Genomic DNA, 16,623 nt, shown 5'->3' with positions numbered 1-16,623 from the left:
CTGAGAGAACAGGTTAGGCAGGGTGCTCAATCTGCTTAAATCATACTAGAGTTTAAAAAAGAAAAGTCTGCATAATGGCTGTGCTTCTTTGTACAATAATAACTTAAGTAATGTGTCTTTTTTGGGCCTCCCCAATGTCTTTTTCAGCCATATTACTGCCTGTTTCAGTCGCAGAGCTAGATGCATTTCACTCAGAAGCAGGGGCAAAATCCCTTCTGTGAAATCTTCTAGAACTGTACTGCTGTGACATCCTTTCCCTTACTTTCCAACTATGTGAGTTTTCAGCTCCGGAGTTTACAAACCAGATAGGGAGGGATAAATCACAATTACAGAATGGCAGGAGGCTCCTGTGAATTCAGAAGCAGTTCTTTAATCAGTCTAAGGATCTCAGCTAGCTCTGACATGCCCCCCACCCCCCCCCCACTTCCTCTCTGCTGTCTATTACTAAGGAAGGATCTTAGACAACAGGCAGTGGTCTGCAAATTAGGTGGAAGTGAGACCCGTAGCGGATGTGACTTTATAGCTTTTTTTCAGGCAGATTTTTTTAATTAAGCGATTAAGAAATTTGCTATTTACACCATTCTCTATTACATGAAATTGTGTAAAAGTACAGTGACTCTTCAAAGAGACTAGTCCTGTATGGAGACTTATTTGCAATGATCCATGGAAAAGGAATATGCAAAGGGGATATAAAGCAGTCAGCAGAGCCGCCTGACTGAACAGAGTGAAACAGACAGCATGCTACAAGAGAATCTCAAGGCAGTACAGAGCAAAGGGTTCTAAATTTTGAATAAAGACCAATTTTATCTCAAAAGGAGGAGTACAATACAATAATAAAATAAAATTGCCCCCAAAGGTGTACATAGCCTTTAAACTAGAAGAAACACACATCTGAGGCATAACATGCAGACTCCATGCAGATTTGGTTGAATGTTGGTTAGGTTAACCTTCAGCATGTCAATCCCATTTTTCCTGTTGCACCTTTCGTTGTGCTGTATAAAACCATAATGACAAAGTAGCTCTGATTTATGCCTCTGATGAAAGAACTGTAAGATTATCCTTCCCTATAAACAGTACACAAATAATGGGGTTTCAGCATACAATGCTAGACAAGAGATGAATTGCTTTTGTTGTCTGAAGTGTTCTGTTTCCATAATGATGGCGTATAAATGCAGATTAAAATTGCCTTTGATAACTGCCCTGCTGCAATGTGCTGACACAGACATGAAGAAGTGCTGCTCTGCTGAGATGAGAAAGAAAACCCAGCGAAAGACATTTCGCATTTCCACCCCAAAGGAAACCAGGATTTCCTACTGCTCAGAACCATTTAGTGTAATTATAAAAGCACATTTTAATTATTAACTGTGTAGATGCAACAAAAGACAGGAAAGTCTTTAGAGCCGCGTTCCAGTCGAGTTCATTTAATTTCAAAGAGAATATGTTGTATTGATCGTATAACTGAGGTAGAAAAAAGGAACATTTAACAGTATGATGAAGGCGCGTCATATATGGCAGATAGGAGGGGGGTTAGTAAGTGGCCCCAGATGGAGAATAACAATTCTTTTTTTTTACCATTCTATGACACAAGAGAAATTTGATCAGAATGATCTTGATGCATGGGAGAAGGTTGCATTGGATTAATCTCATGTGTGAAAGGGCCCCCTTTGGCACTGCTCAGAGATTTAGATTACTTGCAAAAGCATATTAAGCAAGAGTCCATAGAAATCAATAGCCCTTTTCTTAGAACATTGTGTAAGATGATCAGTAGTAATGGAGCGAGGTCTTAGACTTCTATGGCTCACTTTGTTCTAAAAATCAATGATGGTCCAGAATCTGGACTCCAGATCACAGACGTCACCAACGTAACCTTCATGCCTATAACTAAGACAAATCGTGATGACTAGGTTTCCGGTTGACCTTAGCAAGTCAGATATGAAGACACCTCTTTTTGCTCAGGTCCATATTCGGCTCCATGAGGTGCCATATTATAGCCTTTAGCACTACAGTAGGTATTAAATGACCTTTCCTTACCCAGCCTGAGGTCTCTTGAGAGCGCTCCTAATTCAAGGCCGTCACCTGCATCGCTAGGTCTGAATAGATCCTCATTTCCAAGCATGTCATATGAAAAGCTCTCATAGAGGCAATCAAGAGTAAACTTGGCATGCCTTAGTATGGTGCCACTAGGACATGATCACAACCAGTGCACAATGCATTCACTACCTTTACCTGTTCTGAGCAGTTAACATCTCCCTTTGTGGATGAGGCCCACTGTACACCACTCTGGCGAGCCCGTGCTGGGATAATGCTCCTTCAGTGAGTGCCATGGACCCTATAGTGGAGGGCTAAGGACAAAACACAGATTTAGGTTGTTTACTACCAAACAAATTCATAAAGTGAAGTGAATGGCTGCCGTTTATCACCATGTCAATGTAGGCTCTAGAATGATGTGCCATTTCTCAATAAAGCGTTACAGAAGTCAAAGCTTGGTTTTCTGATCAACGGTATAGCTGTAAGTATAAAGAGGACCAGTCCCCTCTCCTGAAATGTCCAATTTAGTAAATAATTGCATTCTCAATGTAATAATTCTGTCGCATCTAATCTTATGATTCCATGTTCTTCCTGCTAGAAGTTTATGAATAAAGGTCCTTCTGGATGTTGGGTGGGGTGAGTCCCCACACAATCTGACACTGGCAGCACAGATTGGACAATGTCAGGCTGTGCAGGGATGAACCCCAAATGGTAGCACCCAGTTGTAACCTTATTACTAAACTTCTAGCAGGGATAACTGAGGAATGGCACAACATACAGTCATCAGAATAACTTCTTCAGAATTGTCCACAAGTAGTGACACATCCTCTGTAAAATCTCACATCCTGGCAGCTTCCTCTAGAGGGAGCAAGGGAGCTCAGTGCATATCAAAGAATCATTGTATTTAAAGTATGAACATATGCAGCAGGCTTAGCTCCCTCTAGTGGTGGTTGCAGACATCAAGCACTTTATTTTTATAAGAAAAATGCCGCTATAAAAAGGATATATCCATAAATCAAACGGGTTATCAAAGACTGATGGCTTAGGAAATCAATATTAAATTTGTGTGGTTCTAACTCTCAGCAGCGCTGCCAATCACCTCTTTGGGAGGACCTCCATCGGTCTGCACAATGCTGTACCTTTAAAGTACTGCAGCTTTGTCCCATTCACTGTTTGAGTAATGCCAGGGCTTGTTGCCCCATCTCTGCCCTTATGTCAGCATCAATTGGGTCTGGAGCTAAAGATCTGAATTAGTGCAGATAGACTATGGATGATCAGCCTGACAACTCCACATACAAAGCCTCGCAGCTTTCACACCATGCTGTACTTCATGCTGTCCCTGGATTTTATGTGGCTGTCATGGCCCATGAACAGGTAGGAACAAGAGTTAGGGACCACTCATGAGACAGCCTTGACGCGGTGAGTGGCTTACTATGCTTTGGCCAAAATATAAACCAATGTCTCATCCAGCATGGAGGGCAGAGTGCTGGATGTAGTGTGCGATCACATTTGCATTTTCCGTTTATGCTGTACTTCATATTTTTTAATGCAAAGTGTTTTATATATGAGGGAAAAAACCTGTTTCTTTCAGAATACTCTCAGATATAATCTGCACTGTACGTTATCGCTGCACCTGTGCTTAATTCAGTCTTTGTGTTATAAGTTAATAACCTAAAATGAAGTCTAGTGACTCCCTGATATCTCCAGCAATCTGGACTAATGGAATATATAGTTTGCCTGATATGACCAGATAAGCTGCTTAACATTACAGCTACTGCATTTTGAATAGAAAAAATCCTTTAATAACTCCAAGGAGAATAAATCCCCAAACAGCACAGAATACACATACAAAATCATAGATCACAACATAAAACTATCCTCCTGAATGAATAGATGCATAGTGCAAGTATGAGCAACTGTAAGAAAGCTCTCCCTTGAAGGGGTTGTGGAGGCAGTTTATATCAATGACCTATCCTCAGGATAGGTCATCAATACCTGATGGGTGGGGGTCTGGCAGGCGGCAACACCACCGATCAGCTGTTTGAAGAGGAGGAGGCGCTTCATGCCTGTGTTACTTCCTCTTACACCGCCTGTCTTCTCAGAAGTGCCGTGTAATTGTAAGTACTCGCTCCAGTCACTTGAATGCAACGAGTACTTGTAATAACACTACGCCACCGCTGAAAGGGAGACGACGCATAATGTAACCAACAGGGAGCAGTGTCACCTTCTCTTCAAACAGCTGATCGGCGGGGGTCCCAGGTGTCAGACCCACGCCGATCAGATACGGATGACCTATCCTGAGGATCGGGCATCAATATCTACTGGCTGCACAACCCCTTTAACATGTCTAATACAACACCTGCTTGTCAACATTGTACGACCAACAATTTGGTTACATACCAACCCGATGCAAAGGCAGAGATCTGAATACTAACGCTGTGAATTTGTAATGGATTTTATGGATTTACATTTAGGCCAAGAATGGAAGGTTCTGTCACACTCAGGTTTCAATAGTTAAAGGGGTTGTCCGGGTTCAAAGCTAAACCCGGACATACCCTTAAAGTTTTCCAGTTCTCTGAGATTCCTGGACCTTCTTGAATGCATTGCTCTTTTCAGGTTTATTCACAGATTTTCAATGATGTTCAGATTAGGGGACTGTGAGGGCCATGGTAAAACTTTCATTTTACGCCTTAGATGTTCTTTTGCAAACTTCTAAAGCTGAATTTTGTGGTGTGGACACAGGAGAGGTTTTCTTCTTACTGTTCCATTAATGCCTTAACGACCCAGGACGAGAATGCGCGTCCTTAAGGGCCAATACTTTGCGCCACAGGACTAGCATTCTCGTCCTGCGGTCCTTCTGTTCCCCCACGTGCGGTGCCGCGATCAGCAGGCATCCACCAGCATTGGTGATAACCCCTCATATGCCGCGGTCAGCGCTGACCGCGGCATTTGGGAGGTTTGCGCTCCCTCTCCTTAGCCATCGAGTCCCCGCGCTGCGGTGACGGGGACCTAATGGTTGCCATGGAAGCCCCAAACCATTCCAAGGCCTTGGGCCCGGCATGTACGGAGGCCAATGAGGCCCAGGCTGGGTCTCATAGGCAAACTATCAGTGTATTACAGATGTATTGTGCTGCATTAAAACAGGGATCAGACCCTGTAATGTTGAAGTCGCATACTGGGACAAAAAAATTAAAAAATAATAAGTGGAAAAAAAAAAGTGTTTTTAACGATAATTTTTTAAAGTTTTAATAAAAAAAATGCCTCTTTCCCATAAAAAGAGACATATAAAATTGTAAAAAAAATAGAAAAATAAAAAAAACAGACATATTAGGTATTACTATCACCGCGTGCATAAACAACCGGCTCTATAAAAATATCACATGATCCACCCAGTCTGGTCAACACTGTAAAAAACAGACTTTTTGTGATGTAAGGTGACAAAAACAAATACCAAGCGATCAAAAATTCATATGCACCCTAAAATCTCATACCGAAAAAAAAAAAATAAGACAATCGCCCAAAAAAAAACAAAAAAAAAAAACTATGGCTCTCAATATGGAGACACTAAAACATGATTTTTTTTATTATGTAAAACTTTTAAAATAAACAAAAAGGTAGACATATTAGGTATCGCCGAGTCCGTAACAACCTGCTTTATAAAAATACAACATGACCAAACCCCTCAGATGAACACCGTAAAAAAAAAAAAAAAAAAGTCAAAAGCACATTTTTTGTCACCTTACATCATAAAAAGTGTAATACAAAGCGATCAAAATGTCATATGCACCCTAAAATAGTACCAATCAAACCATCATCTCATATCGGAAAAAAATAAGCCCCTACATAAGACAGTCGCCCAAAAAAAAAATAAAAAAATATATGACTTTCAGAATATGGAGACACAAAAAAACAAAACAAATGTAGTCATATTTGGTATTGTTGCGTCCGTAACAACCTGCTCTATAAAAATACCACATGATCTAACCTGTCAGATAAACACTGTAAATAACAAAAAATAAAAACTGTGTCAAAAAAGCTATTTTTTGTTACCTTGCCTCACAAAAAAATGTAATATAGAGCAACCAAAAACCATACGTACCCTAAAATAGTACCAACAAAACTGCCACCCTATCCTGTAGTTTTCAAAATAGGGTAATTTTTTGGGAGTTTCTACTCTACGGGTGCATCAGGGGGTCTTCAAATGTGACATGGCAACTTAAAATTATCCCAGTGAAATCTGCCTTCCAAAAAACATATGGCATTCCTTTCCTTCTGCGCCCTGCCGTGTGCCCGTACAGCAGTTTACGACCACATATGGGGTGTTTCTGTTAACTACAGAATCAGGGTAATAAATATTGAGTTTTGTTTGGCTGTTAACCCTTGCTTGGTTACTGGAAAAAATTTATTAAAATTGAAAATCTGCCAAAAAAGTAAAATTCTTGTGGAACACCTAGGGTTAACAAAGTTTGGAAATTTGTTTTGAATACCTTGAGGGGTGTAGTTTCTAAAATGCAGCCATGTATTGGTGGTTTCTATTATGCAAGCCTCACAAAGTGACTTCAGACCTGAACTGGTCCATAAAAATTGGGTTTTGGAAGTTTTCTTAAAAATTTCAAGATTTGCTTCTAACGTCCCAAAAAAAGAAAATGTCATTTACAAAATGATCCAAAATATGAAGTAGACATATGGGAAATGTAAAGTAATAAATATTTTAGGAGGTATCATTATCTGTTTTAAAAGCAGAGAAATAGACATTTTGACAATTGCAAGTTTTTCCAAATTTTTTGTAAATTTGGTAATTTCTATAAATAAAAATTAAATATTTTTGCTCAAATTTACCACCGTCAGGAAGTACAATACGTGACGAGAAAACAATCTCAGAATGGCTTGGATAAGAAAAAGCGTTTTAAAGTTATCACCAAATAAAGTGACATGTTAGATTTGCAAAAAATGGCCTGGTCCTTAAGGTGAAAAATGGCAGGGTCCTGAAGGGGTTAAGGCCTTATTTGTGCAGGTGTCACCGATTTACCTTTCTAGCAATCCTACAAGCGGCTGTCTCAGAAATTTTTCTTGGTCTTCCAGACCTTCTCCTGACCTTCACTGTTCCTGTTAACTGCCATTTCTTCATTACATTTCGAACTGAGGAAATGGCAGCCTGAAAACACTTTGCTATCCTCTTATAGACTTCTCTTGCTTTGTGGGCCTCAACTATTTTCATTTTCAAAGTGTTGGGCAGCTGCTTAGAAAAAGCTGCTGTTTTTTGGGACAAGGTTAGAGGAGTTTGATATTCGAAATTTGCATCACCTGGCCTTTCCTATCGATGATTGTGAACAAGCCTTAAAGGGGTGTCCCATCTCAGACAATGAGGGCATACCGCTAGGATATGCCCCCATTGTCTGATAGGTGCAGGTCCCAGAGGTAGGACCTGCACCTATCTCGTAAACGCAGCCGAAAATGAAACCAGCAAAGTCGTGGTCAGCAGTGCTAGGTCCTCCCACCACCAGGCATTCCTATTGGCCCTCCGAAAATATTTTTATAATCCATATTTTTTACGGTTTTCATGGGGTCTTTTAAATAATGCTATCTTTATTATATGCATTCTGATATAATATGTGTGCATGTGTATTTATCACTTTCACAAAATAAAAAGCATTTTTAGGGATTACGACCAACCTGCAATCCAGAAGCGGTGATCGTGCTTGCACACTATAGGAGAAGGCACCGGGCTCTCTGGTGGCTGGGACCACAGGAGTGCACATAGGCCAGCATTCTTTTCTATAGTGTCCAAGCACAACAACTGAGGCTGGATTCCAAGATGGTCGTAACCCCTGGATATGAGCAGTGTATAATGTGATGGGAAAAAATGAATCCAGCCAGCAGAGGAGGCAATATGGACAATCATACTACATTAGTAAGTGCCTTGTATTACCTTTGTCTACATGATAAATGCCATTTGCTGAAGTGAGACAACCCCTTTAAAAGGTGGCCGTACACATTGGTCTCAAGATGATCAAAATGGACTATTTCAATCAAACCAAAACATTCATCGGCTGAAATTGAACATTAACAAATTGTTTTAGCTGACAAAAGATAGGCCACTATTGTCTGAAAATAATCCTGCCATGTTCATTAACATTCAACAGTCAGACGAAAGCTCTTTCTTTGAAAGAACGTTCCCAGAAAGATCTTTCGTCTATAGTCTGGTTTCATTGAACATGTATGGGCAACTTCAATCTAATGTGTATGGCCGCCTTAAGAAGTAGTTTTTTTCCTGTAAGCCCTGATCCTCCAACACAAACTGAAATTGATCATGAGCATAATGTGAAGCTGCAGTCTGTACGCAAATCAGATAAAACACTTATTTCCTACCTCATGGAATACGGAGGGCTTCGACAAAGATGGGATTGTGAAAGATAAGACCCTGCTATGCCCTTGTTCATCCATAATTTCCTAAGAAAAAAAAAAGAATATTTTTTAAATTAAAACACCCCGCATCTGAAATCAATTACATCTCACCTTAAATATCAGTTAGGTGGTCTTTAAAAACAGAATACAAAACGCAGGTTGACTTTATATAACAGAACAGGAAAAGAAGAATGGAAAATGTTTGACTACTCTGGTGGTCTAAGGTTGTGGAGGGATTAGTACCACCATCCTTGGTAAAAAGGGACGTTAATGTTTGCTTCGCTAGTGGTCTACGGTCATGGAATTGCTATGCCTGATCTTTCAGGAAATGGTCATGTGATCTATAGTTAAAAAATGTGGTAATCAGAATTATGCATGTAAAAGTGATAAGAATTTGTGCATATTATTCACAGTGAGGGCCCTTCAAACCAAAACCTAATGCTGCTCCAATATGTGAGCCTAAGCGAGGATTGGCGGGAAAAAAATGCAAACTGGCATACATTGATTACTGGAATCAAACTAAACTCCTAAACATTGAAACACTGGCATAGAAACACCAAAAAGAAAAGTTGTGGTATTATGAAAATAAACCTGATTGCTAGACATGTTAATTATATGCAAATGATAAAAAAATGGAAACAGTGGCCCTGATTTAGCATACCTTCACTCCAGAAATCTGGCATCAAAAAGTCGCAAAATAGGGCTTTTGCACCTTTTTTTTCCTCGCTTGCGCAAAAATGTGCGACTTTTTAGACTCACATGTGCAACATTTTGTGACTTTTTGCCTTTTTACACTACTCACTCCAGTTTTGTAATATGGGTGGGAAAGTGGGTGTGGTTAGATATGTTAAACAGTTTTACTCCAGGAGGAGGATTAAGTAGAAAAACTGGAGGAGCTTTTCTAGACAGAAGTGTTAGGTTTAAAAACAAGCCAAATTTATCAAACCACCTGTGACATTTGATAAATGTGGCATAAAGTACTCCAACAGAGATTCAAGAAAAACTGACTTCAAATATTTTCCTCATGATAAAACCACCCAGTTTATTCAAAACATCGACTAATTCAGTATAGAGTATGAGCGCCATGCATCAAAATAGACAACTTGCATGTCTTTGCATGTTATTAATGAGATTATTAATAGTTGTCTTAGGAATGTTCTGCCACACTGAATGCACTTGGGTACACAAATCATCAAGATCTGTGGCTGGCAGTTCCTTTTGCAATTTCCAACCAATGACATCCCAGATGCGCTCGCCGGGAAACAAGTCAAGAGATGCTGCAGGCCATGGTAGCATGATTAGGCTGCACAGGCTGCTCACAGTAGCACAAGTAACATGAAGCCTGGTGTTGCCTTGTTGAAAAACTGCTCCTGGGACACTTTGGAGAAATGGATGTACTATTGGTTCCACGACCAAATCAATTTGAAGCCGAGCTGCTAGTGTACCTGAAATATATATTATATTATAATTATATATATATATATATATATATATATATATATATATATAGCCACCTCACACCATAATCCCGTGAGTAGGCCTGGTGTGACGTTTCCTTGTGGAGGCCTCTTCATGGTGTTGCCTACATGGTCTACAGACCAATCTCCGGCTATGATGGCACCTATGACTAAAGTGGGACTCATTGCCGAAGAGGACCTCTACTCCAGCCTCCACTGCAGTCTTGCTATGCACCATGATAGACTTTGAGAGCGGTGGCGTGAAGTCACTGGAATACCTGTAGCTGGATGACTGGCTCGTAGCCCAATGTCATGCAAATGCCTTTTGATGGTCGGTGTAGAAACCAATTGCCACCCCAGGTTTGAGATGTGCCGGGACGCACAATGCTGAACAGTGTTGACATCTCAGTTTAGGTGCATAGCAATCTGCCAGAGTGATAAACCAAGGTCTCCTATTTTAAGCAATCCAACAACAAGTTTGCAAAAAGTGGCGATAACTGGTATATCAATGAACCAGAGACATTACACAATCATCTGAAATGACTTGATCCAATTTTTAAGATCTCAATCCGGCTTTTATTCCCCTCCCACATGCCACAGATCGGAGCTAGGTGCTTGAAAATGTGATCATATGCCTATCCTAGCGACACCTGCTACTTCCTCAATTTCCATAACCTTACAGCTTGTCCTTCTTGGTGTTGAAATTTCAATGTTGTGGAGTGTATTTTATGGGATGGACCAGTTTCAAAAAGAAAAACAGCCAACTCAGGGAAATGACCTCCAATAAACAAGATGATTACTAACCTGATAGATCCTGCACCACCATTCCAATTTTCCTGACTGGAATCTGTTTTCTTGGCTGCACAGGTGATGTCATGTCAACAACACATGACTGCTGCACCACTTACTGGCCTCTTCTGTGCATCGTTGAGCCCAGTCATTGGCTGCAGTGGTCACGAAGTGTCCACACATCATCACCAGCAAATCTGTGCCAGGAGAAAGAAAGAGGTGGCATAGGGATCTTCAAGCAAGAAATCACTTATTCTTCATCACTGGTTGATCCCCTGAGTTGTCTGGTTTCCATTTATGTCGGCCAAACACCATTGTAATGGTAGGAGAATACCATCCGAGTACAGTCCTGATCAAAAGTTTAAGACCACTTGAAAAATGGCAAAAAAATCATATTTAGCATGGCTGGATCTTAACAAGGTTCCAAGTAGAGCTTCAACATGCAACAAGAAGAAATGGGAGTGAGACAAAACATTTTTTGAGCATTCAATTTAATGAAATCAACGAATAAACTGAAACAGGCTGTTTTTCAGCTGATCAAAAGTTTAGGACCACACCTCCGAAAAGACCCTAAACCCCCCCAAAACAGAAATCCAACTTCCAAACATGAACTCAGTAATGAGTAGCTCCGCTGTTATGGTTTATCACTTCCAAAATTTGTTTCGGCATGCTTGATGCAAGCGTTTCCATGAGGTGAGTGGGAACATTTCTCCAAGTGGTGAAGACGGCCGCACGAAGGCCATCTACTGTCTGGAACGGTTGTCCATTTTTGTAAACTTCCCTTGCCATCCATCCCCAAAGGTTCTCAATTGGATTTAGATCAGGGGAACATGCAGGATGGGCCAAAAGAGTGATGTTATTCTCCTGGAAGAAGTCCCTTGTCCTGCGGGCATTGTGTACTGTAGCGTTGTCCTCTTGAAAAACCCAGTCGTTACCACACAGACGAGGGCCCCTTAGTGATGAGGAATGCTCTCTGCAACATCTGGACATAGCCAGCGGCCGTTTGACGCCCCTGCACTTCCTGAAGCTCCATTGTTACACTGAAGGAAAAAGCACCCCAGACCATTATCGCGCCCCCTCCACTGTGGCGCGTAGAAAACAGGCGGGATCTGCTTGTCATGCCAGTAACGTTGGAAACCATCAGGACCATCAAGGTTAAATTTTTTCGCATCAGAGAATAAAACTTTCTTCCACCTTTGAATGTCCCATGTTTGGTGCTCTCTTGCAAAGTCCAAACGAGCAGTTCTGTGGCGTTCAAGGAGACAAGGTCTTTGAAGACGTTTTATGTTTTTGAAGTCTCAGATGCTGTCTGATGGTAATGGGGCTGCAGTCAGCACCAGTAAGGGCCTTAATTTAGGTCAAGGATCGTCCAGTGTCTTGACGGACAGCCAATTGGATCCTCCGGCTCAGTGCTGATGAATTTTTTTGGGGTCTTCCACTTGACTTTTTTGTTCCATAACCCTCAGGATCATTTAAGAAATTCCAAATGACTGTCTTACTGCGTCCCACCTCAGCAGCGATAGCGCGCTGTGAGAGACCCTACTTATGCAGTTCAACAACCCGACCACGTTCAAAAAGAGTTTTTTTGCCTTTGCCATCACAATGTGTGACTACCTGATAGAAAATGACAATGAATCCACATCTTTGCACAGATTTGGCCTTTTAAAAGGCATGTGGTCCTAAAATTTGGATCAGCTGAAAAACAGCCTGTTTCAGTTTAATCGTTATTTTCAATTAATTGAATGCTCAAAAAATGTTTTGTCTCACTTTAATTTCTTCTTGTTGCATGTTGAAGCTCTACTTGGAACCTTGTTAAGATCCAACAATGTAAAATATGATTTTTTGCCATTTTTCAAGTGGTTTTAAACTTTTGATCAGGACTGTATGATAGTGTTCTAAGCAGAATGAGTATGTATGCTGCAACAGGTAACGGCACTAAAATGTGCCTATACAAAAATGGCCTTTTTTGCTCTTGGGCCTGTTAATGCTTTTTATGTTGCTTTTTGCTAATTTAGTGGGCATACTTTAAATGTTGGGACATTAAAGCTAAAGTCATACTGTTCAGGACTTACGTGAACCAGGACTATCTGTTACCAACCCATGGAAAAGTTCCATCAGCACATCAGTTTAAATGTCAGGAGATTTACCAGGTGTGTACACATACAAGTGCACCCCAGATGACCTTAGTTTGGACACAGGTCAAGCAACTCATGTTTGCTTTAATTAATAGCTACAGTTAGCAGCAACTCCCTGTATAAATACATGGTATAATACCCTGTAAATAACGACTTATTCACACGTCAGTGAATCACAGATATGTGCTGTTCATGTTCTCCATAGACAGCACATGTATACCGAGTTTGGATAGATCGATATCAGATTCCAATACCCTGCACATCAGCTGAACGAGCGTAGCTGAAAATCTACAGCTCTGTTCACTTTGTAGTGGAGCTAGTTACTGCAGCACTGCTCCCATTCCCTTGAGTGGGAGCAGTGCTGCTGTAACCAACTCTGTCCACAACAATGGATTGAACTGTGTATTTCTAGTGCCAGAGATCCTCCCAAACAACTGATTGTCATCTGACCCAGATGATCGAACACTGATCAATATAAAAACCTGGACAACCCTTAACCCTAACCCTCTAAAATGATATGGCACAAAACACATCTAAAGAATGTCTGCTACATAAAAAACAAAACAAAAAAACAAAACAAACAACAACAACAACAACAACATAACAGGTCATCTCTTGTACACGTGCATTTCAAGGCTATTTAAGGATGTATTCATTATTTCAATTTTACCCTTGAACATTGTTTTCACTAAATGTTGGCTAATGACACATAAGAATGCCTTCACACATTGCTTGTTATTTGCAGATTTTCAAGGCAGAGATCCACTGAAAAGTGTGCATTCATTACATGTGTTGTGGCAATAGTATACAGAAAAAAAAAAAAACATCCAGAGTATGGACTTGTGTTATACTTTCCAGTTTTTTTTGCTGTCCAAAATAATGGAACCTATAAAGCCAGTGAGGTCCATCAGAATTTCCTGGCACAGTGTTAATGTCTCTATTATAAACTGAAGACGTGACTCTCATGTGAACCGAGCCTTCATAAAGCCTTCCCCTCCAGTACAGGCTACAGATTCAGAAAACACTGACAATAACTGAAAAATACGCAAGACATCAAATGCAACTCTGCAGGAAACCCCCAATGATTCCCTGCAAAATATACTTATTAACCCACTAATTCTACACCTCCCACACAAGAAACTCCCAGTACGTGATCCAACAATGAGATCCATTAATTACCATCATTGCGGCTTCGGATGCATCTGAACAAGAAGGTTTCATTTATCAGGTCAATTAAATCTGAGAGTTTTTCATTCCATTAATCGACTTAAAGGGTTTCTGTCATCAGAAATTACGTTATGTAGCTGACTGATATTAGCGATGGGCTAATGTCAGCAGTACATAACAGTATGATTTCTAACTCCCTGCCTGCCGCTGTTCCCTCAAAATAAAGCCTTTTATAATATGCTAATGAGCCTCTAGGTGCTATGAGGGCGTTGCTTCAGCACCTAGAGGCTCGGTCTACTCACCCTTTGGCACGCCCAGGTCCAGTTGATTGACTGGCGAGTTCTCCTCTTCGTCCAGTAAATCTCGCGCCTGCGTTGTCCCGTTTAGTATTCGGCGTGAGTGAAGGACGCGCTCCTGCTGCCTGCCTCACTCACTGCGCCTGCTTCACTCTGCGCAGGCGCCATCCCGTTTAGTATTCGGCGCAGTGAGTGAAGAAAGCGCTCTGCTTTCTACCAGAGCTGTTGCCCGTGCAATGAATGTTCATTTCTCTACCATAAGCAGTCTCCAAAGGAGTTTCAGAGAATTTGGCAGTACATCCAACCGCAGACCACGTGTAACCACACCAGCCCAGGACCTCCACATCCAGCATGTTCACCTCCATGATCGTCTGAGACCAGCCACCTGGACAGCTGCAGCAACCATCGGTTTGCATAACCAAAGAATTTCTGCATAAACTGTCAGAAACAGTCTCAGGGAAGCTCATGCTCGTCGTTCTCATCGGGGTCTGGACCTGATTGCCGTTCGTCGTCGTAACCGACTTCAGTGGGCAAATGCTCACATTCGATGGCGTCTGGCACGTTGAAGAGGCGTTCTGTTCACGGATGAGTCCCGGTTTTCACTGATCAGGGCAGATTGCAGACAGTGTGTGGCGTCATGTGGGTGAGCGGTTTGACAAAGTCAACGTTGTGGATCGAGTGGCCAATGGTGACGGTGGGGTTATGGTATGGGCAGGCGTATGTTATGGACAACAAACAGGTTATGGATGGCATTTTTAATGCAGAGATACCATGATGAGATCCTGAGGCCCATTGTTGTGCCATTCATCCACGACCATCACCTCATGTTGCAGCATGATAATGCACGGCCCATATTGCAAGGATCTGTACACAATTCTTGGACGCTGAAAACATCCCAGTTCTTATATCTGTAAAGAACAAATCAATGCAACTGAAGATTTCTTGAAAAACGTTTCACTCGTTCTTCCAACGAGCTTTCTCAATTCTGAGTGACTGTACAAGAATTCTCTGGGAATAAATATGTAACTGAATCAACATCTGGTAATTATACCCAGCATGGGGTCAGAAGTCAATTATACCCAGCATGGGGTCAAAGGTGTTGATTCCATTATCCTAATTGGAGTCAGTAGGTGATAATGACCTCCCAGAAAAAGGTGTCAAGACAGCATTGTATGTGGCAGACAATAGATGTCTAACCCCCCCCCCCCGCCTCTATTCAAGCTTGGCTTCTCCAATTTTTTCCGTAGATGGCCTCCTTCACACCTCGTTTGTACCAATCGGCCTCCTTATCCAAAACATGTACTTGACTGTCTTCAAAAGGTGTGACCTGTTTCTTTTAGATGTAAGTACACGGCTGAATCTTGACCAGAGGTTTTGGCTCGTTGGAAGAACGAGTAAAAAGTTTTCAAGAAATCTACAGTAAGTCCAGTTGCCTTGATTTATTCTTTACAGATATACCATGACCTGGATAAATGAGAACCTTCACAGACATCCCAGTTCTTGCATGGCCAGCATACTCACCGGACATGTCACTTATTGAGCATGTTTGGGATGCTCTAGACAGGCGTATACGACAGGGTGTTCCAGTTCCAGCGTGTTCCAGTTCTTGCCAATATTCTGCAACTTCGCACAGCTATTGAAGAGGAGTGGACCAACATTTCACAGGCCACAATCAACAACCTGATGAACTCTATGTGACGGAGATGTGTTGCACTGCGTGAGGCAAATGGTGGCCACACCAGATACTGTGCAATATTCATGCTGTCTAATCAGCACCTTGATATGCCACACCTGTGAGGTGGGATGGATTATCTCGGCAAAGGAGAAGTGCTCACTAACACAGATTTGTGAACAATATTTGAGAGTAATGGGTCTTTTGTGTATGTAGAAAATGTTTCAGATCTTTGAGTTCAGCTCATGCAAAATGGTAGCAAAACCGAAAGTGTTGTGTTTATATTTTTTCTCAGTGTGTGCATAATTTATATATATATATATATATATATATATATATATATATATATATACACACACATACACACACACATACACATACATACCAAAAGTTTGGACACACCTTCTCATTCAAAGAGTTTTCTTTATTTTCATGACTATGAAAATTGTAGATTCACACTGAAGGCATCAAAACTATGAATTAACACATGTGGCATTATATACATAACAAACAAGTGTGAAACGACTGAAAATATGTCATATTCTAGGTTCTTCAAAGTAGCCACCTTTTGCTTTGATTACTGCTTTGCACACTCTTGGCATTCTCTTGATGAGCTTCAAGAGGTAGTCCCCTGAAATGGTTTTCACTTCACAGGTGTGCCCTGTCAGGTTTAA

General features: G+C 41.1%; 1 protein-coding gene across 6 annotated transcripts in view; it reads right to left on the bottom strand.

The window, feature by feature from the left end:
• FAM126A (family with sequence similarity 126 member A) overlaps positions 1-16,623 on the bottom strand; it is a 162,340-nt gene that overhangs the window by 36,267 nt on the left and 109,450 nt on the right. For all 6 annotated transcript variants that reach the window (XM_040433670.1, XM_040433672.1, XM_040433676.1 and 3 more), the window contains 2 exons: positions 8,398-8,478; positions 2,227-2,342 (listed from right to left, as the gene is read on the bottom strand). In XM_040433670.1, the coding sequence (XP_040289604.1) occupies positions 2,227-2,342; positions 8,398-8,478 (197 nt within the window). The remainder of the gene's footprint in view (positions 1-2,226; positions 2,343-8,397; positions 8,479-16,623) is intronic.

Source organism: Bufo bufo, chromosome 5 (genome assembly GCF_905171765.1).
Source record: "Bufo bufo chromosome 5, aBufBuf1.1, whole genome shotgun sequence".
Lineage (NCBI taxonomy): Eukaryota > Metazoa > Chordata > Amphibia > Anura > Bufonidae > Bufo > Bufo bufo.
The sequence above is the reverse complement of the archived record's forward strand: the minus strand, read 5'-3'. Positions and strand labels throughout refer to the sequence as shown.